Source organism: Lissotriton vulgaris, chromosome 9 (assembly GCF_964263255.1).
Source record: "Lissotriton vulgaris chromosome 9, aLisVul1.2, whole genome shotgun sequence".
NCBI classification, from domain to species: Eukaryota; Metazoa; Chordata; class Amphibia; order Caudata; family Salamandridae; genus Lissotriton; species Lissotriton vulgaris.
Window position 1 is genome coordinate 649,908,878 of NC_141697.1, and position 27,701 is coordinate 649,936,578.

General features: G+C 46.8%; 1 protein-coding gene across 2 annotated transcripts in view; it reads left to right on the forward strand.

Moving 5' to 3' along the window:
- LOC147692039 (UTP--glucose-1-phosphate uridylyltransferase-like) overlaps positions 1–27,701 on the forward strand; it is a 119,008-nt gene that overhangs the window by 53,517 nt on the left and 37,790 nt on the right. The window contains exons 2-4 of one of the 2 annotated variants that reach the window (XM_086938345.1): positions 12,227–12,297; positions 17,996–18,102; positions 18,906–19,013. In XM_086938345.1, coding sequence (XP_086794471.1) covers positions 12,270–12,297; positions 17,996–18,102; positions 18,906–19,013 — 243 coding nt within the window. In that variant the 5' untranslated portion in view covers positions 12,227–12,269. The remainder of the gene's footprint in view (positions 1–12,226; positions 12,298–17,995; positions 18,103–18,905; positions 19,014–27,701) is intronic. The other variant, XM_086938346.1, reaches the window with a different exon arrangement.

Below are 27,701 nucleotides of genomic sequence, written 5' to 3' on the forward strand. Positions count from 1 at the left end.
TGGGGAGTGGGCACAATTCCTAATTCTGATTGGAGAGTGCCTGCCATCTGCAAGATGGTGGGCACTGAAGAGTGGGCTTTACCTCACCTCCCCCACCTGAGGGGTGGGGTTGTCCGAGGGGGCTCACCTTCTGGGCTGTGCTAATTTTTCCCGCCTGTCTTCCTGCCAAAAAGGAGGGGAAACAGGAAGGGGGTTTGCTCCTGATAGCAGGAGAGGCTGGAGGTCGCCTTACAAAGGCGGCAAGGCCTTTGAAGCTCCCCTGCCACAGATGACTCTTCCTGGTCTGGGGGAGGCTTTGTTTCTGGGCTCAGGGAGCGATGGTTCCCACCCCAGGGGTCCAGAAACATGTCTTGTGGTAGCAGACTGGTGTGTACCTGTCAAGCAACCCACCAGAGTCTGGGAACTTTTCAGGGGGCATCTCTAAGATGCCCTCTGAGTGCATTTTCCAGTAAGTCCCACACTGGCATCAGTGTGGGTTTAATGTGCTGAAAAGTTTGATACTAAACTTCCCAGTTTTCAGTAAGCTATTATGGTGCTGTAAAGTTCATAATGACAAACTCCCAGCACCATATACTTATAATGGAATTACAGCACTTACAATGTCTAAGAATTGGTCTTGACACTGTAGGGGTATAGGGCTCATTCACCTGTACCCTCACCACTGGTATAGTGCACCCAGCTAGAGGGGTGGCTGATCTATGCCAGGGCAGTGGGTTGTAGGCATGGCACTAACAGATGTGTGCCATGTCGACTCTTCTCTTTGTACTGCACCAAAACATGCAGCTTGCAATGGCAGCGTGTGTGTGTGTGTAAAGGTACAGGGCCTCTAAGGCTGACATAATAACTGCTGCAGGCCTTTTCTGGCCACAGTGCCCTTGGTACACTTCATACCTTTTACAAGGGACTGCCATGTGGCCAGGGAGGTGCCAATTGGGGGTACAAGGTACAGCTTTGGGAAAGAACACAGGCCCTGAGAACCCGATTGGCAGGGACCCAGGGCACATCAAGTCAAAGTGCATCAGTAGTCTGGCAAAAAGTGGGAGGGTTACTGCAACAGAACCCCAGCTTCCTACAACACGTCCTCTACCAACCCTTTGATGAAAGACTGCATCCTTGGGGAGTGTGTGTGAGGAATAGAGTTTTTAGAGTATTGCTTGAATGTCTGATGGTTGCAACAGTAATGCTAAATGATGTTAAATTATGTTGATATCATGACAGGCACATTGCAATGCCTCTCTTCTATCACACAGGAGGGTGAGAGAAGATTTTGAGACCAGCAATGGTTAACTCCCCTATTTCATACATAAGCCACAAAAAACGAAACCCTTGAGTCTATAAGAGGTTGCTGTCGTAGTTGGAGACCTAGCTGTAGTGGCCTATCCCTTTAAAATAACAATTTCCCTCACCCACCATACGTGGTATTGTTTATCATTGGGAATCTCTTCTTACTGTGATGACTAGTCACAGTATGGGCTACAACCCCTTCACTGAGAAGGAGAAGCTCAGGAATGTTTTCTGTTGGGAGAAAGGTATACTAAATGCACAAATGAGCTAGGTGTAGTGGGGCAGAAGAGCAATGTGAAAAGTGAAAACTAAAACAAGCTACAGGGTACGCAAATTCCTTTAGTCGTGCGTCTCTGGACCAAGATTAAAAACAGGGCACTGTGGGAAGAAATTAGACCCACTTTTAGTGTCAGAAAAAGGACTCTACATGTTTCAGTCTCTTAACCCTCAAGAGAGATGTTGCAGCTTTCTTCAGGACCTAAACGTCAGTGTTGCTGCTCAGTGTGCTCAATCAAAAAAACGCATGTGTTTATACAAATGTGCATGGAAAAATATAGGTTTGCAAAGTCATATCGTGATTCTATGAGTGGTCATAGAGTGAAAGATTCACTGGCGGTACCCGCTATTGTCGGGGATCGTGCCTCAACTCACCCTGGCATGGGTACTCTCTGTCCTGTCTGCTCACAGAGATCCGCCGGCCACTTTACCACACCAAGAAGGACATCCTCTTTCCTGGACAGAATTTGTGTACCATCAACATTCTGGTTCTGATATTCAGGGGGGCACACCATTCAAATCTTCAATCTTAAGCAGCTACAATACAACATAATGTTTGCTACCTGTTACATTTACGAAAGACTGGCTAAGCATGAACGTCTTTACAAGTTTATTTAGCAGCAATTGTTGCATACCTTCAAACTAGAGAACACATCTAATTTTTAAAATCCCTTCCTGGGATCTCATCATTGTCCTCAATAGAAATATAGGGACTCCCAGGAGACACTACATTCATGCCCATTGCAGTTCTTATCTTGGGAAAGTAGTTTTTTTGTACCCATTACTTCTTTTTGATGAGTAAGGGAACTTCAAGCTTTTTCAATGGAGGAACCATTTATAAAGGTTCACAAAAACAGAGTTGTGCTTTATCACTTATCCTGTGTTTTTAACCCAAAATTATATCCCCATTTCATGTCAATCAGCTTATAGAATTACCTTATTTCTTCTCTCACACTTAGCCGTTAGTGGAAAAAGTATTACACTCATTGCAAGTCTGGAAGGATACCATGTACTATATTGACCACTCATTCCAGTATGAAAATATTGTTTTGTTTCATTTGCATGGCTTTATTTTAGCAACCCAATCTCAAAGGTGGGTTTAGCAAGGTGAATCAGATGTGTTCAATTATATTATATGAATGCAAAATGTACATCACATTCTAAACAAAGCCCACTTTTCACTTGTAAAAAGATGCCAGAATAGCATTTTTTGAGAACATATATTAGACAGCTATTCAAAAAGCTGCTACATGGAGTTTCACACACCTATTTACTAATCACTACCAGATGCAAATTCAGGATTCACAAGAGGCAATATTTGGGAAAACAGTAATTAGAGCACTGTCCCAGACTTCATGCATTTCTGCTCTCAAGCCACTGCGTTAGCAGTGTGGGCATTTTCAGTCTGTGCAGAGCAAGAGGGTAAAAAAATTAGGGTGGAGTAGGTGTTCTGGTGCATTGTGGATTTTAGGGTAGGTACCACAAGTCACCTTGAAATCGAAACCCCTTCTTCAAAGGAAAATACGTTCAGAGCTTAATCTTTGAGTGCTGAGCACGGCCTGTTGACGTCCTCAGCACTACAGTGGTGCTCAGGATGTTAATCTGTTATTTACAGCTCTGAAAAAGAAAATGCGTCTTTTGTTTTTAAAATCAGAAGCATTTTCTTTTTCAAAATCAAAGTTAGGATGTAAGGGAACAGCTTTCCCTGCTTCCCGAGTTTGATTTTTTGTTTTGTTTTGCGGCAATGTTAGCGCGTACAGTGAGCTGACGTCACAGCAAAGCAAAAGTTAATGGAGACCACACTCATGGAGCAGCCTGCTTTCCCTTATGATAAGTACCAGAGGCATAATTCTGCTGCTGACTGCCAATTATCACAGGAGGAAGCAGCTGTGGAAAGAGGACAATGACCCTTCTCCAGTGCTGCCTTTCTCTGCTGCATCGCTGCATGGGGATCCCGCTGGGCACATGATCACCAAACAGGGATCGCTCCACTAGACAGCAGGGATGATTATTGAGCGTGGTAGCGGCCTCCCTGGACATGGGCTTGTTCTTTCCCTGCTACATGTTATTCTTTCTTCCCCATCTGTGGCGCAGATGGGGGTGTCACCCTCAATCTGCATCCCCGAAGAGACAGAAAGCCCACTAGACAAGGGGGATTTATAAACGTCGACATTTTTCATAGGTGGGGGAGAGACTCTCCACCCCCATGTCTGAAAGAAGTCAGTTTTGTTTTTGTCTCCCTCCCCTGAGGGGATGGGGGTGAATAGGTGGTGTTCTTCCACAGCCTTCCCTCCTGGGGCAGAGGGGACAAAAAGCCCACTAGACGCCAAGAATATTTGAAAGGCAGTATTTTTTGGGGAAGAGCAGCCCCATTGTCACGGGCCTGTGTTCTCCACTTGCCCCAGTTCCAGCTACTCCCCCCCCTCCCCTTTTGTCCACCATAAGCGTGGAAGGGTATACTCAGATGTGAGTCCCTTGCTCATTGCACCATCAGGATTCAAGCAAGCCGGGCCGACGACGGCTGAAATGCCAGAAACCGGTCCCCGGAAGCTTGGTTCCTTCCCAGTATAAGATTTGGCTTGGTAGTTTGGTTTGCCCTGTTCCCATCATGCACTGGGACAGGAACAGACTAATTTGCATGTAGCCAGGTTCTGAGCTGGGATGGTGCAGTGAGCTAAAAAACGGTGATGGATCAAGCCCTGATCTATGGACTGGGTAAGAGTGGTCTGCTTAAGTCAGACACTCTGTTCATCACCACCCCCTTTTCTGAATCTTTTTGTCCACCATAAGCGTGGAAGGGTATACTCAGATGTGAGTCCCTTGCTCATTGCACCATCAGGATTCAAGCAAGCCGGGCCGACGACGGCTGAAATGCCAGAAACCGGTCCCCGGAAGCTTGGTTCCTTCCCAGTATAAGATTTGGCTTGGTAGTTTGGTTTGCCCTGTTCCCATCATGCACTGGGACAGGAACAGACTAATTTGCATGTAGCCAGGTTCTGAGCTGGGATGGTGCAGTGAGCTAAAAAACGGTGATGGATCAAGCCCTGATCTTTGGACTGGGTAAGAGTGGTCTGCTTAATTCAGACACTCTGTTCATCACCACCCCCTTTTCTGAATCATTTTGTCCACCATAAGCGTGGAAGGGTATACTCAGATGTGAGTCCCTTGCTCATTGCACCATCAGGATTCAAGCAAGCCGGGCCGACGACGGCTGAAATGCCAGAAACCGGTCCCCGGAAGCTTGGTTCCTTCCCAGTATAAGATTTGGCTTGGTAGTTTGGTTTGCCCTGTTCCCATCATGCACTGGGACAGGAACAGACTAATTTGCATTTAGCCAGGTTCTGAGCTGGGATGGTGCAGTGAGCTAAAAAACGGTGATGGATCAAGCCCTGATCTTTGGACTGGGTAAGAGTGGTCTGCTTAATTCAGACACTCTGTTCATCACCACCCCCTTTTCTGAATCATTTTGTCCACCATAAGCGTGGAAGGGTATACTCAGATGTGAGTCCCTTGCTCATTGCACCATCAGGATTCAAGCAAGCCGGGCTGACGACGGCTGAAATGCCAGAAACCGGTCCCCGGAAGCTTGGTTCCTTCCCAGTATAAGATTTGGCTTGGTAGTTTGGTTTGCCCTGTTCCCATCATGCACTGGGACAGGAACAGACTAATTTGCATGTAGCCAGGTTCTGAGCTGGGATGGTGCAGTGAGCTAAAAAACGGTGATGGATCAAGCCCTGATCTTTGGACTGGGTAAGAGTGGTCTGCTTAATTCAGACACTCTGTTCATCACCACCCCCTTTTCTGAATCAAGAATATTTGAAAGGCAGTATTTTTTGGGGAAGAGCAGCCCCATTGTCACGGGCCTGTGTTCTCCACTTGCCCCAGTTCCAGCTACTCCCCCCCTCTCCCCTAAAAAATATCAGTATTGTCTGGGTGATAGAGTGCCCTCCCCTTGCATGGACCTTTGCTCTATACCAGACTTGGGAAAAATCAGTCTTTCTTACCCCCAGGGGTGTGGATAGGGGGTGTTCACCCCACATTTCTCCCCGAGACAGAAATCCCACTAAACACCAGAGATTGATAAGCATCAGTATTTTAGAGGTGGAGGCGGGCACACCTCCCACAGGCATGGCTTGTGCACCTCCTCTTCCCTGGGCTCAGTAATTCTTTCTGCCCCCTTGGGGACAGATTGGGATGCCCTTGGGTTGCAGAAAGCCCACTAAACATTAAGGATTTATAAACGTCAGCTTTTTTGTGGGAGGAAGCAGCCCCATGGCAAGAGCCCGTGCTCCCCAATGGACAAAAAAGTCTGTCTGTCTGCCTAGGGGGCAGACAGGCAGTGTTCAACTCCCAATCTGACCCCAGGGCAGCAGAATGCCGACTAGACACCAGAGTTTTTTGAAAGGCAGTATTTTGTTATGAGGTGGGCGGCCCCAGTGGCATGGCCTTGTGCTCCGTCTCTGCACTGGGCCAATTTAGTCTTTCTGTCCCCATTGGGGGGTGGGAACAGGGATGTTCACTCCCAATCTGACCCCCGGGCCAGGCAGAAAGCTCACTAGACACCAGGGATTTACAAACGTCAGCTTTTCTTTTGGAAAGGGGAATGGCTCCAACGGCATGGGCTTCTGCTTCCCACCAGATATGGGTCCTGTTAGTCTTTTTGCCCCCTTTGGGGGTGTTTTGGAGTGTTCACCCCTAATCTGCCTCATCCCGAGGGTGGCATAAAGCCTTCCAGACACCTGAGATTTATAAACGTCAGCAATTTTTGGGAGGGGGACATGGCATGTCCTGTGTGCCCACCGATCCCCCCCATGGGACATATCTCTCTCTGCCTTCCCCCGGAAGAGGATAGCGGGTGATCACTCCCAATCTGCCCACCTAAGGGGCAGAAAGCCCACTAGACACCAGGATTTTTGTAAGGCAATTTTTTTTTGGGGGGGGGGAGAGTGTTGTCAATGGTATGGGCCTATGCTACCCTCCAGACCCGGGCCAAGTTAGTCTTTCTGCCCCTTTGGGGGCATGGATGTTGGTATTCGCACCCAATGTAATCCCAGGATTTATAAACGTCAGCATGTTTTGGGAGGGGGGAATGGCCTGTGCTTCCCCCATTCCCTGGGACATATCATTCTTCCTTGCTTCTCCGGAGAGAGGATAGTGGGTGATCACCTCCAATCTGCCACCCGGTGGGCAGAAAGCCACCAATTTATAAACTTCAGCATTTTGTTGGAGGTGTAGCGGCCCCCACGTATGGGCAAATTTTCCCACTCTGCCCTGGGACAAATCAGTCTCCCCCGTTAGGAAATAAGGGGTGTTCAACCCCAATCTGCCAACCACTAGGGTGATAGAAAGTCCACTAGACACCAGTGGTTTTTGAATGACAGTTTTTTTGGTAGGGGGAACGCCTTCAGTAACATGGCCCTATGCCCCTTGCCCATTGCTATATGAGTCTTTCTACCCCCACAAGAGGGTAGAAATCCCACTAGACACCAGGGATGCAGGAAAGGCACTATTTTGTGGGGACAGGGGAGATAGGTGCACCATCCCAGGGTTGAGCCTATCCTCCAGCCCTGAAAACCCAATAGCTTTTCTGGCCACCTCGTGTGTAGAGCATCCCCATTCCCATGGCAAGTAAAAGGAAATGTTGATTTATCTAGCTGTAGTTTGGACATATGGACCTACAGAGTTGGAGTAAATTCAAATGCCCTCCTACTTGCCATGGTGAATTGTTACACTATTGGGGCCCGTTTTCTGCCACCCAGAGAAACCAACTAAACCCAGAAGTTTTGAAAATTGGACACCCATGGAACATCAGGGTACTTTACTTACCTGTATCCCACAATGTTGTCTTACCCACAGCGCCCAACAAACCTTAAACTTTGCGGAAAATAACACAGTTTCCTCATATTTCTGTGAAGGAAAGTTACCAAATCTGAGTAATCACTGTAATGGTCCATGTTGGACCTGGCATCATTGGCGTGAGTCTCCCATCCATTTTTTATGGATTGCCTCCTCTGTTTTGATGTCTTTGCTGGTTATATGTTTTGGGCACGGTGCCACTGCTAATCAGTGCCACAGTGCAAGTGCTCCCTATGTTAAAATTATGTACTAATTGGTTATTCCATGATTGGGTTATTTGATTTATCTGTCAGCCCCTAGTACAGTGCACCATGTGTGCCCAGGGTTTGTAAATCAAATGCTGCTGGTGGGCTTTCAGCACTGGTTGTGCCACCCACAGAAGCAGCTTCTAAAGTGTGTCTCAGGCCTGCCATTGCAAGGCCTATGTGCAGTCTAGCACTGCCAAGCCGACTTGGCCAAGTGCACCCACTTGCCAGTCCCTAAACCTTCCCTTTGCTTCATATTAGACACCCCTATGGTAGGCCCAAGGGCAGGGTGCATTGTAAGTATAAGGTAGGACATGCCCTGATGTGTGTAGCATGTTCTAATAGTGAATTACAGCCATTTTTGTTGTTCACTATTGAAAGCTACCTGTTCTCGACAGGCCAGAACGGGCAGTTAGATTATTACATTCTCATAATCCTAACTGACTCAGGGAACATGGTAGAAATTCGAATTTAGTATGCCTGAACTTAGAATAATAAAGTACATCTTTTAGTAAGGTTTATTTTAATATTCTGTTTTTGTAAATACCATTTTTAGAAAGTAGGTATTTGCTTGTCTAACCATCCAGCCCTGCCTCTGCTGGGTTGTGTATTCCTTGTTTGGGTTTGTGAGTGACAGGGCTGGGGGATTCCAGGAGACAGGCTGGGGCAGCCCGGTGGTGAAAAGAAAGATCTACATCTAGATGGTAGGGAGGAGTTGCACCTGGGACCTGAATAGGGCTGGGCCTTCCCTCTGCAATGCTGGCTCCACCTCCTGTGGCTTGTCTGATGTCTCTGCCCTGCACTGTGAAAGGAGAGGAGGAATCATGTCAACAGAGTGCTCCAGAGATGTATCTTCCCTCCCCTGGGCTGGCTCCGCCTCCTGTGGGGCGGCTAACGTCTCTGTCCTGCATAGTGAAAGGAAGAAGAGAGTCATGTAAACAAGGTGCTGAGGAACTGGTTTGGACTAGGCAGACTCCTCTCTGCCTTCAGAGAACAAAGGATTTTGGGGTATAAATATTGGGACCCTGATCCCAAGAAATCAGATCACTTCTGGACAAGAAACCTTTCTGCCAAGGAGAAGACCCAAGGAAGCTGCAGGAGTTGTACTGCCCCTCTGCCAGTGTTTGCTAGGTTGGCCTGCAGTGGTTGCTTCATTGCCAAGGGAAAGGAGAAGGAACTTTGTAAGGACTTTCATCTACAGAATATTCTCCAAGGGCTTGAACTGTGCTTGCCTCCTGCTGAAGTCTCAGGGACAAAAGACTTCACCTCCAGCTCCCGCTTGAATTTCTTTGCTGGGAATTCTGACTCCAGACACTTGCGTGCTGCTGGGAGCTGGAAGCGCGACGCATCGACACGAAGCGTGTCGCCGCCCCACCTGAAATTGTCACATCGCCGGAGACGCGATCCTTCACCGCATCTCCCTGGAAGCGTGTGTTCATCGAAGCTGTCTGCTGTCGCATCACCGAAGAAGCGTGACGCCATCATGAGAGTCGCCATCGCATCACCGGAGAAGCGTGTTGCAGGGACTATCGCAGCTCCAAAGTACAGAGTTGTCTCAAGGCTGCCAGGGCGTCATCGCATCGTCATTGCATTGCTGCATCAAGGGCGCCATCTTCTCTCATCGCAACCGGATCATCGCATCAAGGCGCCATCTTGCGCACTGCAACGGGCCTTCAGGCCGAGAATCTACGCATCACCTCCTCACCTGTAAGGCTCACGGCGAGTCCCCTACTCTGCACAAGCATTGAGGCAGGACGCAACTGTTCCCCCGGATCACGGAATCGTCGCATCTCCCCTTTTGCGAGCCTTTTGTTCACTTTGCGTTACGCATCCAGGTACTTTGTTGAGTATTTTGTCGAATTTGCCAACAACTTGAACTAAGCAACTTTAATCATCTTTTAAGTAATCGTAAGTGTAGTATTGTGGATTGTTGTCGTTTGTGGTCTTGTGTTTAAGTCTATATAAAGAATACTTATTTTTATAAAAACCTTAGTGATGTCCATCTGTTGTGTTATCACTGTATTACTGTGTATATTCACAAATGCTTAACACACTGCCTCTGAGGTAAGCCTGTCTGCTCGTGCCAAGCTACCAAGGGGGTGAGCAGGGGTTATTAAGGAGTGTAATCCCCTTATCCTGATTTAGACATAAGGGTCCCTATTTGGACAAAGGTGAATGCCATTGCCAACTTGAGACCCCCAGATCTAACAGTCCACTGTAACTCCTCAGGATCAAGGCGATGCACAAAGGGGTCCACCTCTTGAAGTCCCCAACTCTGGATAAATGACACAGAGTATTGAGGAAATCAAGCGAGGGAAAGGAAGTAGGAAAGGAACAGCAGGGATGGGGATACCTGTAACCAAAAGAACACAAGGTCAATACATGTCTAAAAGAGGCTACACTCAATATGATCTCACTAAAATGGGCAGTTACCTGTAAACAACCTAGGTAGTGACTGCTGTGTTCCTCTCTATCACCAGTAGAGATTCCTCTCTCAAACTGGAATGATGTGTACCTATAACAACAAGGTGAAGACAGATTATAATTCTATTCATTTCCACGTCTCATCAAAAGTGAACCCAGCCAGTTCATACATACCCTACAATTCCTTTCAGTCAACAGAAAGAAGAAAAGAAAAAATAAATGCTGAGGGATACCGTGTTCCTGCACAACAGTATCCGCAAGGTAGTCTTGGTAAGGAGCAAAACAATGAGATCAAAAATAGCTTCCTTGGCTACTGAGGAAAAAAGTGTTCAAACCAAGTCACAGGAAGTGATGTATCCAGGAAAGGTATAGAACATCAGTTAGAACTGAAAGCATGATACCTGAAGTTGATTTGATGCGAGGAACAATCCAGCGCAGACTTCTCCTGCTACTCGAGCCCGAGTAGCCTTGAATACCAGCCTCCGATGATGCCACGAATAACCGGGGAATGGAGACTCTGGAATCTCTCTGAAGGCTGACCTTTTCCCTGATACCTCCAGGAGAATGAAATGAGCGGATGCTCGCAAACACGATCCAAAGCAAAGAAAAGCCTCTTCCCCGCTTCCAAATCAGGGGACAAGGCAGTGAAGCTCAGTGGAGCTTCTTAGCTGCACGCAGATCTTGAAAGCGAACTGCTCACAAGGAACGCCACCAAATCCTCAGGTGGCGCGGAAAACAAAACTTCAAACAGGAAGAGACCAGAAGCTGTGTATCCACACGACTCGATCCTAACGGCCAGAATTACGCACGCCCCCCTGAGTGCGTTGCTGGGAGATAATCCCTTTGGCCCCACCCACCAATAGCAGGAATGCTGGGAGATGTAGTTGTACTCATCTCCCTTAAAATGTTCTCGTAGGCACCTATGCTTGGCGCAGACAATCACAAATTTCATACCACCCAGCGTTCTCCCACTTGTCCCAATAAAAATGGTACATCACTTGTGTAGCGACCACATCGCAAAAGGTCACAAAGTGTAATATGGAGAAGTCAGCAAAAGGGTTAGTGGCAGTATTATGTCCCTGACAGACATTCCTGAAAACTAGACACCCGGGAAAATCCAAGGAGGTGTGCCTCGAGTGGTTCCCTCTAGGGACTCGTACCCACAATGCCCTGCAACCTCAAATATTATCTAAAATTTCACATTTTCATGAAGTCAACATCTTGAATCAGCAGGGATCTACAAAGTTCCAACCACCCAGCATTTCCTCACTTGTCCCATTAAAAGTGCTACCCCACTATGTGGCTAGGCTTGGTACCTGAGACAGGAGCAAATCAGAGTAAGGTCCGTGTGAAGTTCTGCCGTCCCCTCCTGCGCATACCCATCTCCTCTCCCTGGAAGTTTTCTCTCTCATATCCTACAAGTTCCCATCTAAATCCTTTCACGTGTTTTCACCCCCTGTTCGACCTGTTTTTCTCCTATTTGTGTTATATTTTCCCCAACTCCTCTTGAAGCTTTCTGCCCTTTTTCTTTATCAGACTTTCCTCCTTCCTTTCCTTCCTGCAGTTATCCATTCACTCTCCTCAGATTTCCACACTTCATATCATGTAAGTTTCTTCTTCTTCCTTCATGTGGCCTTCTTCCTGTAACCACAAACTTCTACAATTCACCACCTAGATCCTTTCCTTTCATGCCTTATGCCTTCTTCATTCTCCTGCTGGTATGCTGCCTTCTCATGCTGCTCGCTTCCATTCCCAGTTCATGGTTTCCATCGTTTACATGCAAGTTTCCTCCCTCCTCCCCAGATCTGCTTCCTGCTAATCTTACATATGTTGATCAGCTTTTCTGTTGATTTATGCTCTCTTCCACTCCATGAAAGTTCCATTATTTTCACTCCTGCAGGCACACTTCTTTGTTCTCCACCTGCAGGCTTCCTTCCTCCTCCTACTCATCCATCCTCCTCCTTTTATTGTAGGTTTTCATTCTTCTCCTCTGCACAGTTTCATCACACTCTTTTGTTATGGATTGCTATTATCTGCTCTCCTTTAACTTCCCTTCCCATCCTGTGGCACTTTCCCACTCCTCTCCCTGTCTGTTGCCACCCTGACTTCCATGCCTCTCTCCTCTTTTGTTTATTTTCTAGGTTGTTGTACCTGAAGACTGAAGATCCAACACAGGGAGTCAATATGAAGGGAGAGGCTAAATGTTACAATAGTAAGTTCCTCTGCAATTATCAGTATTTTAATGTGCTATCCCTGTGCTACATTGTACTTTGCAAAATGACACGTTTCTTGAAATTGGAAGTTGAACAACTCCTCTAGAATTGTAACCTGGATGTATCTCTTGGAGATGCTGCTTAAGTCCCTTGAAGGTGAAAAGTTAGTTGGGTCTCTTGGGTAGTATAAGTTAGCTCAAGTCTGTAACTTGGGTGATACTCTGAGGTGTAAGTTGGTTGAGTCCCCAAGTACTGAATTTCGGCTAAGTGTTATGAATTAATATGTTTCCTGTTTCTGTTGAATTTCCATTTTGTGTGAGTCTCCCTTCAGCCTTGGATTAGTTTTCCTGGAGGTGTAAGCAGAGGCAGTTCCTTCTCCAAGGCGGAGGAGCGTCGCCCCACTACTCTGTGAGCAGTTGAAAAAGGAAAAATGAAATGATAATAACGAACGTTATTATCATTTTATTTTTCCGTCGTGGCTCAGCTGGATAAGGGCTGGGCCGGGGTGGACGTCACAGGAACAGGGGGAGGAGTGGTGGCACTCTCTTAATTGCACATGTCGATTTGGCCTACCGTCTTGGGCCAGCCAAAAGTAATTCGCACTTAGCATATTATCTACCGACTCTAATGCACATCCTACGTGGAGAACATGCCCAGGCTCCCAGTCCCTGTCTGAGTGCCGAACCACATTGTTCAGACCAATCACAGCGCTGCTGTAACGCAGCATCGTGATTGGCGAGGGGAGCCTGGTTGCTTCTGTTTCCTGCTTCCTTCCTGCTGCTGGAGTGACGAAGAGGACCAAGAGGCGGCGGCCGGCATGCAAGTAAGTGGTACATTTTTGCTCTTTTTTTTATTTGCTCCCCCCCCCCCCCCCCCCCCCCCCCCCCCTCTTCCCTGCCATCCCTGGGCACTACTGGGTGTAAGTTGTGTGATTTCCCTGAGAAATTTGTTGGTTGACCCTCCTGAAATTGGAAGTTGACACAGCCCTTCAGTCTGTAGATTTCTAGTCTCTCTAAATCTTCAGAACTCAAATAAGCTGATACTTATGCATCTTTAGATACAGTGGCTATATATATTTACCCATATGTTTCATTTGTTAAGTGTTGGCTTTTGCCTTGTGGCCATTTTACTACACTGTTGGCCCCACACATGGTTTAAGTAGTGCTCCATGCTGTGAAGGTCTTTCAAGTTTCCTTCATGAGTGCCAGAGTAAAGGGAAACTGCTTGCAATAGCCACAGTGCCATCTTGCACGTAAAAAACAAATTAAAGTTGTTAAGTGTTACTTTAATAGGATGAGAGGTTGGAGGAAAAAACACAAAGGGCACAAAACAATCTCTCTGGCAATCTTGATTTTGTCTGAAGATGATAACTCTAGCAGGGGCAGATAGGCAATCCAACGGGAACCTAGCTTCTCCCCCTTCTGAAGCTTCATGTTTATTAGGATGCCACTGGAGGAAATGATGAATCAAGAGGACCGCATGAGCTAAAGAGGCAACTTCCCAAATACTCTCACTGGATGGGTAATATTTCCAGTAAATCAGAAACTGAAGGCAGCCTTGAAAAATGTAAGAATCACAAATCTTTTTAACCACATATTTTGGTTCTATTTGTGCCATGATTGGGGGAGGTTCAAAAGATAGTTAATGATAATGATCATATATCCATGATTCAATTTGTGAAGTATCCATGTGCGTGTTAACTACAACAAAGGCTACGCTAATAATTAGATTAACAATGATAAATAGGCCAAAATATTGTAGTTAAAAGTTTACTAGCAATGTATGGACAGTAGGAAAGTGCGAGGATAACCACATTCTGACTACATGAGTAAAACTTGATCTTGACTTTTTAGCATCCTATTTCATCTTGACTTTAGAATGATGTATGCTATGTGAGCCTTGTCTTTGTTTTCTGACATTTATAGTCAATAGCTTCTGGAATCCAGGGATTAGTACAAGGTTATTAAGGGAAACCTCTTTGATGAAAACCTTGCAAGCAGAAAAGTGATGACTTTTGGTGACAGTATGTGTAACACTGTATTAGAAAATTCCACAATTGGCAAATAAGAAGGCCAGTCATCTTGAGAACATTAGAATAGGAATAACAACACTGTTCCAGACTTAGTTTATTCTGTCCGCATACTAGTCTGAGGTTGATAATCAGAAGATCGCGTTTAGTTGATTGCCAGAGCCTTACAAATAGCTTTCTAACAATGTAAGTTAAATTTAATTCCTCTATCAGAAATGATAGTTTGAGGTAAGCAATAAAAATTTTAAATGCTAAAAAACATTGAGCCATTTCTTCTGCTGAAGGTAACTTAGACTAAAGTGAGAAATGTGTCATCTTTGAAAAAGTGTCATTAGTAACCACTGTTACTCAATATTTTTTTTGCAGTTTTATATAGCGCGAACTATACCCGAACCGAATCGGGTATCAGAGCGCTTTACATAGCACCAGTTACGTTACATGAGGACACACATTCATTTTAGGCACGGGGAGATTAAGTGATTTGCCCAGAATCACAGGAGGTTTTTGGCGTCGTTACCGAGACTCGAACCCAGATCCCCGGGTACGAGGTCGAGCGCCCTAGCCTGCAGGTCGGTGGTCTGTTAAAAAGTCAGGAGAGATGGTATGTCATGGTTCAGGAGCCATTGATAAGGGCTATAGATGTCCAAAATAATTGGAATGTGATGCTTTATGTGGAGTACATACAGGACAATTAATAATATATTCTGGAACATGAGAATGAACAGTAGGCTGCCCAAAAAATGTAAACCTGCTTCTAACATGGTCTTCGATCCCTTATGGACGGAAATAGCAGAATTGTGACACATACACATCTTTTCAAGCTGTGCTTTTATTTATTTGAAATAAAAATAGCTTACTGACTGAAATAAAATTCATTTTGTCATACACAACATGTGTTTAATTGAAGGTCCTGTCATTTACTGGAGGGATAATTATTGATTTATCCCAGGTAAGTAGTGACTCATGATAACAAGATAAGGCCTCAGCAAAATATTATTTGAGCCTGAAATGTAAAATTGAGGGCAGATCTGTATGTTGGCGGAATGTATACTCTATTGCAATGGCGACGGATTATACATACTGCCAACATAATGGTCTTCCTGCCTGCTTTAAATGCAGGGGGACAATAGGTTTGGCTATGGTTGTGACTACTCCATCACCGCCATAGCCAAGCCTCTCTGCCGGCCCGTTGAAGGAAGGGCCGTCAGAGAAATGGCTATATGTTTGTCCACACAATGAAGATGGGCGGACATATGGCCATTTTGTTTACTATCCAAGGGACAGTAAAATGCTAATTATGTTCCCTTGCCATAGGAGATGACTACCATGATAGCAGAGCATTACATTTTTTTATTTACAAAAAGAAAATCCTATAATGGGGATTTTCTTTTTGAAAAGAAAAAAAAAACTGTTTAGTGCAAGGCTGTGTCATGTTGATGCATCCCTGCACCAAACAGCAAAATGAATTGTCAAGATCCACCATTACGGTGGTTCCTGCCGAAGCATTATAAATGACCACCTGCTTGATGGTCATTTATAAATTTATAAATGTTGCGGTCAGTCCCTCTGCTGTGGAGAGGGAACAGTTTACTTTGTCTCCCTGGCAGGAGGATGGGCCAAATAATAAATCGGGCTCGAAATCATAAAGTGTAAAAAAAAATCCCATTTAGCTTGCAAAGTGATTCTACTTTGAAGGTTTCGTAGATTCTGCAAATTCCTATAAACAGTTTGAATTTGCCAAGGCTTACTGGTGTGCATCAAAAGATGCCTCCCTTCATTATAAAACATCTTTAGGGCTAATAGCTCTCTTTGAAGGACATAATATTTCTATTCACTCTTTGGCAAATCATGAAACAAATACAACACAGGATAATATCGCTGATCCCTTTCTGCAATTAAAACAGACTCATCCCGCTGTTATATCGGAAACAGTGCTCTACAATTAACTTCTTAAAGGTATCTGAATGGCACACAATTGGAGCCTGAAGAAACATTTTTTTAAGAACAGTAAATTCCTGTTCAGCTCGACCATTCCAACAAAAAACAACTTTCATGATGTCTTTTGTAAAAATATGAGTGCTGTTACTCCGTATGTTGTCAAAATATATAATAAATTGATGCTACAAATCAGAGGAAACTTTGTAGCTCTTTAACATTGGTAGGAGAAGGCCATTCAAGGAAGGCTGAAACCTTATTTAGATTGATAGGGAGGCGTAGTCTTTGATCTAAATTCAAGCTATTTAATCTCCACCACTTCAGATGCACACTTTGCTCTCCTAATATTTAAGTGAATGGTGCCAGTTGTCTCCCTAATAGGAGCGCAGTTACGGGGAAATAGCCACACGTGGCAGGGAAAAAATGCTTTGGTAATGTTCATAGGTTTTGAGAGGTGATAATGAGTAATGGAGATTTGTGGTAAGCAAGGCACCAAACCCTCCCTTTATCAGGCCACAGAAATGAGTCCTGCAAAGATAAAGATATTCCACAAACAAGGAATTAAAGTTAGAATATAGCTGCAGAAAAAAGGGAGCAAAAAAACAGGGACAAAAATGATAGCAAATGGTTGAGGAATGCGATGAAAAATAGGGGAAAAATGCATTTTGATTCGTCCCTCTCCTACCAATAACTCCTTATATATGATCTAAAAAGGAAATTACCTCACAGGAAAAAGGTTGGGGCAGATTTACAATAAGTGGCGCATCCCTACATATTAGCAGGGATGCGCCACTTATTGTGCGCCATGCCTCCGCCACCATCGATGCGTCGCATTTACAATGCGGCGCACCAATGGGCAAAAACGGCACAGATGCGTGACGCATCTGTGCCGTAAAGGCGGCGCATTGCTGGAGTTGCTTCGCAAGCGTGACGCAGCTCCAGCAAGGCTCTGGGGGGCCCTATCCTTGTTAAGCTGCCTCAATCCTTACGCCTGCTTCAAGCAGGCGCAGGGCTTTGATGCAGCATTGGCTCCAAAGTGACTGAGTGAAATCTTGTAGATTTCACTCAACCACTTTTAGGAGGCGTTCCTGCGCGGAACGCCCCCCCCTGCGCAGGAACGCCTCCTTCTGGTGCAGGGCTTTACAACGTGATGCATCTCCCAGATGCGTCACGTTGTAAGTACCCCGCACCATGGCGCATCTTTTGCGCCGCCGCTGCGTCACAAAAGTGACGCAACGGCAGCATGAAAGGGGCGCAAGGGGCTTGTAAATCTGCCCCAGAGTCTTTATCTTGGTTCTGGAACTTCTGGCAACTAGCTGTGGAAAAGCCACCATTTTGGAAATGGATATACATAGGGCTGCCAAGTCCATTTCTTTGGGAGCATGGTGTTTCGGCGTGAGAAGTGTCCAATATTGAAATCTCCATTACATTTCATTGCAATTGTTCATGTTCAGCTGCTGCATTTCGCCCAGGCTGTGGGTTCACTCTCTGGGTAACCACGCCCACATAAATACTGCCACAGTCTTGGCAGCACAAATGCCTATCCATGTACTGAAAATGCAACCTCAGAAGATGGTGAGCGCAGCACCCATGAATGCGCTTTTTTCTTCGGGATGCACCCCGCCTGGAGTGAATACCTCGAGAAGATGTAAAAGGGACTTTGCTCTTTTGAGAGGTGGACCTTAGTGTATTTTTATAGCCAATGAGTGCTAAAAATTCTCTCTCGGTTTTAGGTCTGCCTTCTTCTGACAAAGTTCCTGAAGACGGCTGCTGGAACCCAGACTTTGTGCCCGAGGGCCTCGAAGACTTGCTAAAGACAGATGTCACACTAGAAGCCCAGGTTGGTGTGCTGTCTTGCATATGTCATTCTTTCATTGTACGCACAAGACTACCAGCCTGATAGGCATGTGTTACTTTAAAAAACACACACACAAAAACACTCCTTAGCAAGGGTAATTCTAATGGGTCATCCTTCGCCCTGACTTAGAGGAGAGGGTCCCTGCTTGTCACAAGTGAATTCTTGCGCCAACCAGAGACCCCCAATTCTAACATCTTGTCCTTCAGGTGCCACAGTAAAACCAGTCATTTTATTTGGCACTTTTCTCATTTTGAATCCATGTTAATTTCTGAAGCCAGCAGCGCCTGTGACAGTAATAATATCATTCGTTGCCATAGTTGGCATCTATCAGTGTAAGACCAGCGCTGCAACACTGACCTCCAGGTGTCACAGGAAGTGCATCGCGTCTGTACTACTTAAGAACAAACGTCCTGTGGGATGCCTTTTACCACAATACCTTATTTTACAGATTATTATGCTTAGCCAGTCCAGGTGGGCTGCATGGGTGTGTCCTTATTCACAATATAAAATGCAATGCAAGAGAGCCATTCCCAGTCCTGGGTCATAGTTTACATTGCAAGAGCAGCACTCACAGTCCTGGGCAATGGGGTGCACTACAAGAGTAGTACTTCACTGCTGGTCAGCAGCTGTAACCGCAAGGCCATCACTCAATGACTGATCTACAGGTGTCACAGTTCGAGGGGTACACTGTTGGGTGAAGTCGGGTGCAAAAGAGGAGAAAGCTATTCATTTTTGGCATTCTGCCCCCACTTGCTGTCTAATGCTGCCACCATTTTCTGCCCCAGCTCCTGAAGAGGGATATGCATGGTTTCCTGAGTGTGTACCACCATTTTCTGAAGCAGACTGAGCCGTCGCTGCAGTGGGAGAAGATTCAGAGTCCTCCAGAAGACAGGGTATGTTCACGATAGCCACATACTGATGGAACTCCGAGGACAATTTCAGAAACATATTTTTACCAACATTGGAAGTCTAAAAGAAGCTTAGATTGGGGAATCCCAAAAGCTGTTCTAAAAAGGGTACCCTGAAACATCTGCTCACTGATGGTACCTGTGAGAAAGTGGCTCTATATATACTGGACCAGAATAAGGTACAGTGTGTATAGAGTCCACAAACCCCAGAGGTATAACAGAGGTTAAAGCCAGGTGTGACCTTACTCTCTAAAGTGGTAGCTTGGTCGAGCAGTAAGGCAGTACCAGAGGACAGTGTAAAGCATTTGTTGTACACACTCAGTCAGCAAAAGGTTTCACACACTCAAGGACTGAACTCTGGGCCAATTGTTTTTATATCAAAAGATATAGTTGTTTTATTATTAGAACCAACAGGTAAAAAACTGTACTTTTCTCGATATGAGTACTCTCATATAATTACTTTGCCAAGAAGCAATAAACTTTGTAAACACAATAGGTACAATGGTTGCAGTAGGCAAACCACTTCTAAACACAAGTAAACATTGAGCTCAATGGGTTTTCTACATAAATGCAGTTAGTTACTTTATCGATTATTTTTGTAGTCCCTGGACTGGATCATACATCCAGTCTTGGTGTTTAATCTGGAAACAGTTTAACAAAAACGATTTGGCTATTGCTATGAATTTTAAGAAATATCAAGCTATTTCAAAAGTTCATACTTAGAAACTTTTCAATGATAATCTGGCAATGTTATCAAACGGGAGGAAAATCAAGTTGCAGTTAAAGTAGAAGTTGAAGTTAAGGGTTTTATATAGCGCTCGATCACCGAGTGGTTTCTAGGCGCTGAGGACGGAAAGCTCGAGAGGAGACAGAGGAGGCTGCTTAAGGTGAGAGGGCGTGAGAGAAAAAGAAGGTTTTGAGGGCCTTACGAAAATCCAGATAGATAGGAATGGACCTAGTAGAAAAAGGAAGGGCATTCCAAAAAGGGGGGGCCAGGGTGGAAAACCTTATGCTTCTGAATTTTTTCCTCCTAAAGCGAGGAACACACAGGAGAAGCTGGGAGGAGGAACGCAAGTCTCTATTGGGGGCATAAGCTTTAATTTTGGAATTGATAAAGGCTGGCGCAGTGCCAGCCAGACACTACAAAAATAGGAGTCTAGAGGGAAAGACAAACAGAACTAGGACGCCCTCCACTCTGTAAGCTAATCAACAACACCAGTCCTAGTTCTTATGGCAATATTCATTTACTGGACTGTAAACATCCATGGTCGAAATTCGTTATCCAAGGGATCTCTTTAGTCTCAAGATAATCCTACGATGTTTCAATCTACTGCCTCTTTAAAACAACAACCTCTCTGATCTATACAGACAGGACAGCACAAACAAAAAATGTGTGAAAAGCGAGATGGCACCTCACGGGCGCACCACCAATGGGGCCCCTGGTTGGTACTCACCAGGATGGCCCTGTTCTCATCATCGGTGCCATCAAGCTAAAACAAAAGCGTGTCTCGAACCCCATTTTTGGTGAGTCTGTCCTGTCTGTATAGATCAGAGAGGTTGTTGTTTTAAAGAGGCAGTAGATTGAAACATCGTAGGATTATCTTGAGACTAAAGAGATCCCTTGGATAACGAATTTCGACCATGGATGTTTACAGTCCAGTAAATGAATATTGCCATAAGAACTAGGACTGGTGTTGTTGATTAGCAGTGCCAGCCAGAGCCAGGAATATCATGCAGCCCATCTTGAATAAGGAACGTTCAAATGTGGGCAGCCAGTGGAGAGTTTTTAACAGTGGAGTGACATGGTGGGATTTAGGGAGTCTATAAATCAGGAGGGCCGCCTGGTTTTGAATTAGTTGTAGGCGCCGGAGTTCATATGCTGGAACACCTACATACAAGCCATTGCCATAATCAAGGCGTGACAAGATCATGGCAAGAAGAATGAGTTTGAGAGCTGTAAAAGAGAAGAAGCTGGATATTTTGCGTATGGTTCGGAGAGTCAAAAAGCATGATGAAACCACAGTGCTAATCTGGGGGCGCATTGTGAGGTCCTGGCTGCCTTTGATACCCAGAGTTTTTACAGAAGCGGAGGGTGAGGGGGGAAGACCAAGGGAGGGAGGCCAGAAAGCAGAGGACCAGGGACTGGGAGAGCCGCCCGTAAGTACCAGCTCGGTCTTATCGGGATTTAGCTTTAGATGGTTGCCATTCATCCAGTCGCTGATGAAGGTCATGATGGTTTGGAAGTTAAGGATTGAGTCAGAGAGGGGGAAAAGATTAAAGATGAGCTGGAGGTCATCTGCATAATTGAATACCGTGACCTCCATTTTTTGCAGAGCGGATATAAGGGGGAAGATGTAATGGTTGAAAAGAAGGGGGGAGGAGAGAAAGGAGCCCTGGGGGACCCCACAAAGGACAGAGTGAGTGGGAGCAAAGAAGCCCGCTAGCTGAACGGCCTGTGTGGGATTCCCCAAGAATGAGGTGAGCCAGGCCAGAGCGGATCCCCAGATGTCGGCGGCCCCGACACGGTCGAGAAGGATGGAATGATCGACCGTGTCAAAGGTGGCGGACAGAGCCTGAGGGGAGTTGATAACAGCACTCCGTCTGAGCTCGTCCAGGACGGAAAGGAAAACAGATTCCGTAGAATGTGATGGGCGAAAGCCTGCCTAGTGGGGAGCCAGGAAGTGGTTCTCCTCAATAAAGGCACTGAGGCATGTGGTAACGTGGCTCTCCAAAATCTTTCCCAGGAATGGGAGTAAAGAAATAGGGCGAAAGTTGGAGAGAGAGGTGGGATCAGCACCTGGCTTTTTTAAAATAGGAATTACTTTGGCTGATTTGAACAGGTCAGGGACAATTCCCTGGGTGAGAAAGTTATTGACAAGAGTTAAAGGGGGCTCAGGACAAGCGGAGAAAATCTCTCTCAGAATGTGGGCAGGGCAGCTGTCCGAGGGGGACCCTAATTTGACCTTCATGAGCAGGGTAGAGAAAACTTCCTTGGTAATCAGGGTGAATTGGTCTAGAAACAAAGGATTAATCGGGGGTTGGGGACATGAGAAGGAAGGGGAAGGCGGGGGAATATTGAGCTTAATGGTTGCGATTTTCTCAATGAAGTATTCATTGAGGGAGTAGCAGAGGAGCTGTGAGGGGACTGGCTTGGGGGTAGCTGTATCAGAAGTGGCTAGCTCATGAACAATGGTAAAAGTTTCCTTGGGTTTGTTTGCCGCAAGGAGAATCTTGGATGAGAAATGTTCCGATTTTGCAAGAAGGATGGCTTTCTTAACATCCTGGAGGAGAGTAGTGTATTGTAATTTAGATGCAGAGTAGTATCCCCGCCTCCAGTGGCGCTCAGCCTGCCTAAGTGCAAGTTTTTTATGTTTAAGCTCGATGGTGAACCATCTGTTGGCCTCATGGAGGCGGGGTGTTCTGACCAGTTTAAGGGGGGCCACTAGATCACAGGTTGCGGAGAGCCAGCTATTGATAGCAGCAACCTGAGAGTTAGGGGAAATGTCAGCCATGTTGTGGGGTGAGACTGAAAGGGAGGAACAGAGTGAGGGTAGGTCCACATGATTCCAGTTACGTGCCCAGATGTTACTATGGAGAGGGGACTTTGTGTCGATTCCTAGGTCGAGGGAAAAAGAGATAAAAAAGTGGTCGGACCAAGGGCAAGGGGTGACTAAAGGGGAAGAAATAGATAAATTAGCTGACCATATCTGATCAAGAATGTGGCCGTGTATGTGGGTAGGGGAGTGTATATGCGAGGTAAAATTCAAAGTACGGAGCGATTCTGTAAAGTCTTTAGACATATGATCCTCATGAGGGTCAGTAGGCCAAAAATTGAAATCGCCTAGTACCAGGACAGAGGAATTGTTGACCACCAACGTGGCTAACAGTTCCTGTACTGCAGGGATGAAGTGAGGCATAGATTGGGGAGGTTGATAGAAATGTGCGCATGTGAATGGGACCACGAGAGAAACGGAAAGGACAACAAAAAAATCAACGGCTGTGATAGAGGGAAATGGCAGGAGCTGGAACTGGAGGTTGGAGCGGGCAATTAGGGCCACTCCGCCTCCAACCTTCACCTCGGGATGATCGGCACGTACAACATAGTATGAGTCAGGGAGAGCCGCAAGAACATCAGGCAGAGAGTCAGATGAGAACCAAGTTTCAGTAAGGAATAGGATATTGAGTTTAATCGTATCTAGGAAATTAAAGAGCTCCAGTTGGTGTTTAAGCGCTGAGCGGGTATTAAGAAGATAGATTGATAGAACAGGCGGGGAGCTGTGGATGGGGGGGCCGGGAAAGGGCCTTAGGGGTACCAGGTGACAAAGGGGAGTCTGGTAATCCGTGTATCTGGGGGGGATGATATAGTGGGGTTGAATTGTAGTATGCCGAGCTTTCCAATGCGAGCGAGGGTAGGGGCACTAAGCAGCCAATTGCCCTGGAGTGCCAGAAGTTGTTTGGAAGAATAATTTAATAATTGGGCATAATGATAGGCCCGAGCCCCGGTTGTCCGTGGACGGGCGCAGAGGAGCTGGCCTTTGGTGTGCCTTTAGCGCGCCGCCGGCGTGCCTTTAGCGCGCCACCGGCGCGCCCGCTGCGCGCGCCCGCTGCGCGCGCCCGCTGCGCGGACGCATGAGCCCTGGATTAAGTAGGTCGAAGCGCGGAAGGCTAGAACACTGACCTCCAATGAACACCGGAAGTGGAACCAGCCCCGAGAACCCTCCGAGCAATCGGCACACAGCCGTGTCGGACCGGGGCTCGGGGTGAGTAAACAGAAGTAAAAACAGCACAATTGTGAAACAAGAAAGTAATTCTTAAAATATTAGTTTTTTTTTAAAAGAGCAAGATCACAGGGGCATTCATGCACATCTAGCGACCACCCACTGCCACCGGGTGCTAGTCGCGTCCGCTGCGTGTGCGTATAGGCCCTGGATTAAATAGGTCCAAGCGCGGAAGGCTAGAGCGCTGACCTTCAATGATTGCCGGAAGTGGAACCAGCCCTGAGAGCCCTCCGAGCAATCGGCACACAGCCGTGTTGGACCGGGGCTAGGGGTGAGTAAACAGAAGTAAAAACAGCACAATTGTAAAACAAGAAAGTAATTCTTAAAACATTCGTTTTTTTAAAAAAGAGCGAGATCACAGGGGCATTCACGCACAGCTAGCGACAACCCACTGCCACTGGGTGCTAGTGGCATCCGCTGCGCGTGCGCATGGGCCCTGGATTAAGTAGGTCCAAGCGCGGAAGGCTAGAGCGCTGACCTTCAATGATCGCCGGAAGTGGAACCAGCCCCGAGAGCCCTCCGAGCATTTGGCACACAGCTGTGTCGGACCGGGGCTAGGGGTGAGTAAACAGAATTAAAAACAGCGCAATTGTGAAACAAGAAAGTAATTCTTAAAATATTCGTTTTTTAAAAAAAAGAGCGAGATCACAGGGGCATTGACGCACAGCTAGCGACCACCCACTGCCACTGGGTGCTAGTCGCTAGTCGTTCTCGTTACTATCCAGGACTGGGATCCTAAGTCCAGCACTGGGGTCTCTACTTAAAACAGGTAAGCAATTACGTCTCAGTAGTAGGTACGATTTTTAAGGAATACTTGTAATTTTCAAAAGTAGACACTTAGAAGACATTTCACAGAAAAACAGTCAATGGTTTCCTATGGACGAAATTTAGATTACTAGTGACCACAGTTGTGATTACTTTTGCGGTTCAGTACTAGGCTAAAAGATACAGCACTGGCTTCTCTCCTGATTACAGGTGAGTACTTCGGATTTTGATATTCGGCTGATTTTAGATGAATATTCTAACATTTCAAAACTTCACACAGATGAAATTTCACAGAAAAGCAGTCAATTGTTTCTTATGGCAGAAATTTAGATTACTAGCAAACACCGTTGTGATTACTTTTGCAGTTCAGAACTGGGCTACAAGGTACAGTACTGGCTTCTCTCCTGATCACAGGTGAGTAGTTCGAAATTCGTTATTCGGCTGATTTTAGATGAATATTTTTAAGTTTCAAAACTTCACACTTAGAAGATTTTTCGAGTCAAACCAGTCAATGTTATCCTATGGCAGGAAAGTGAGTCATCGGTTTTCAGGTGAGTACTCGACTGGTGAAGTTAATGTTCTGGGTATAAACTCAGGGGTCCCCCAGGGTCGGGTAGTTACAGTTAGTACACCCACAGCGGCACAGGGGCTGCCGAGTGCAGAGGTAGTTAGGCCCAATGCTATCCAACGAGAGGCAGGGGGCCTTCAGTTGATGGCTGCTGGCTAGCAGTCCACGCGGCTGTGGGAGATGGACTCCTGGTCACTTACTCAGGGCAAATGGGGAAGTAGAATAGGGTACAGGTTGCACTGCCAGGGGCACTCGGGCGGCTGGGTGCAGGGTGCTTTTGAGCGGTCGGGCGCTCAATGTTATCCAACGAGGATCTTGAAAAGGGAACAAAGGCTGCAGGCTTGGGGACGGTGGATCTTCAGGAGCGACCAACACTTCGAGGAGTAAGTTGGGATCTTGGAGGATAGATAGGCACCCAGGAGTTGGGCACAGGGGGCCGTGGGGCGCCGGGTGCAGGGGTGTCTTTTGAGGTCAGGAAATCTTACCCCCTGCTGGTCACGGTCAGAGGGGCCCTTTGTCCTGAGGCTGCAGGCGTCGACTGGGTGGACGAGGAGGGTCCTTGGGCACTGGATTACAAGTCAGAATCGCCGGGGGGATGTCCTCAGGGTCTTAGTTCACTCCAGCACAGGCCAGGCTTGGTGGGTACAGAGTGTGCAGGGTTCGTGGTTCCGGGCTGATGCCAGGGCTTGTTACTTGCTTTGAGCAGTACCACTGGTCGTGGGAGACCCAGGTAGTCAGAGTCACAAGGCAGTTAGGTCATCTGGGGTTTTTGAGGTTGCTGACCACTGGAGACGCCGGGGTTTAGCAGGAGCAGGTTCGAGGGTTGACAGGCCGGTGGGGCTGGGGCCAAATCAGTTGGTGTCTTCCTCTTCTTAGCAGCTGCACGGCAGGTCTTCTTGTTTCTTGTTCTTCTTTCTTGTTTCGGTATCTGGATCTCAGGAAGGAAGATTCAGGGAGCCCCTAAATACTGAATTTAGGGGTGTTACAGGTAGGGCAAGGACAGGGACCAATATGTCCCTGTCCTAGGGTGGGTACACCCCCTAGCCTGCTCCTCTCCTGGAGAAGGGGGGCAGGAGCCTAGCTGTGATTGGGCAGGGCTCTCCATCTTCAAGATGGCCGGAGCCCGGGGTCATGCTTCACCTCGTCTCCCCCACCTGAGGGGTGGGGTTGGCACAGGCTGGCACCCCCCCCTTCCTGACGTAGTTTTTCCCGCCAGTCTTCCCGCCAGAGTGGGGGTCAGAACTGGTGGGGGCCAGTTGCTGGGTACAGCAAATTATCTGGAGAAGCTCACAGAGGCGGCATGCCTTTGAAGCTTCCCCCTGCCCATCCTGGGGGAGGAGATCTAGCACCTCGCCCAGGATGTGCATTGTTGCAGGCCCAGGAGAGCGGGGGCTCTCCACCCAAGGGTCTAGCAACATGTCTGCTGTGTGGCAGCCTCTGCAGCCACTCAGCCCAGACGTGGATTGTAGGTTGGGTTTCAGGGGGCATCTCTAAGATGCCCTCTGTAGTGCATTTTACATTAAATCCCACACTGGCATCAGTGTGGGTTTAATGTGCTGAGAAGTTTGATATCAAACTTGTCTTTGTTCAGTGTAGCCATTATGGTGCTGTGGAGTTCGTAATGACAACCTCCCAGCACTATATACTCTTAATGGCATCACTGTACTTACAGTGCCCAGGAATGGCCCTGGGTACTGTAGGGGCACAGGGCTCATGCACCTGTGCCCACACCACTGGCATAGGGCACCCAGCTAGATGGGTGGCTGATGTATGCCAGGGCAGTGGGGTTGTGGGCATGGCACCCAGGGATGTTTTCCATGTCGACTCTTTGTTTAGTTCTGCACCTAGACACTCAGCCTGCAAAGGCAGTGTGTGGGTGTCAAGGTACAGGGCCCCTAAGGGTTGCACAATAAGTGCTGCAGCCCTTAGGGGTCGTCTCTGGTCACAATGCCCTGGGTACCTAGGGTACCGCTTACTAGGGACTGATATGTGGCCAGAGATGCCAATTGGCTTTATTCTTTATTATAGTTTTAGGGAAGGAACACAGGCCCTGGGTACCTGTTTGGCAGGGACCCAGGGCACACCTAGGAAAGGTGCATCAGGTATCAGGCAAAAAGTGGAGGGTACTGCAACAGAAACTCACTTTCTCACATTAGCCTAGATCAGATGTGTTAGAAATGGGATTTTTGGTTGGCTAAGGCTTGCGCCAAAGCCAGGCAGAGACCACCACTCTAGTCAGGGCAAGGGAGTTACACGCTGAAGATAACCCCTGCTCACCCCCTTGGTAGCTTGGCACGAGCAGTCAGGCTTATCTCTGGTGCCATGTGTAAAGCTTTTGCGCAACACACGAACAGCAGCAACAAACTAGGCACACAACAAAATAAACTCCACCCAAGATTATATAAAAAATAGCCTTTGTATTCTTATAAACACATTAGAAACATAATCACACATTTACACTGTGCCAACTGGCACGGGCAATATTCACAGGGGATTATATACACCTGACAGTGCCACTGGGACCACTGTCAGAACCATTGCAAAGTGAACTTAGCAACTGTA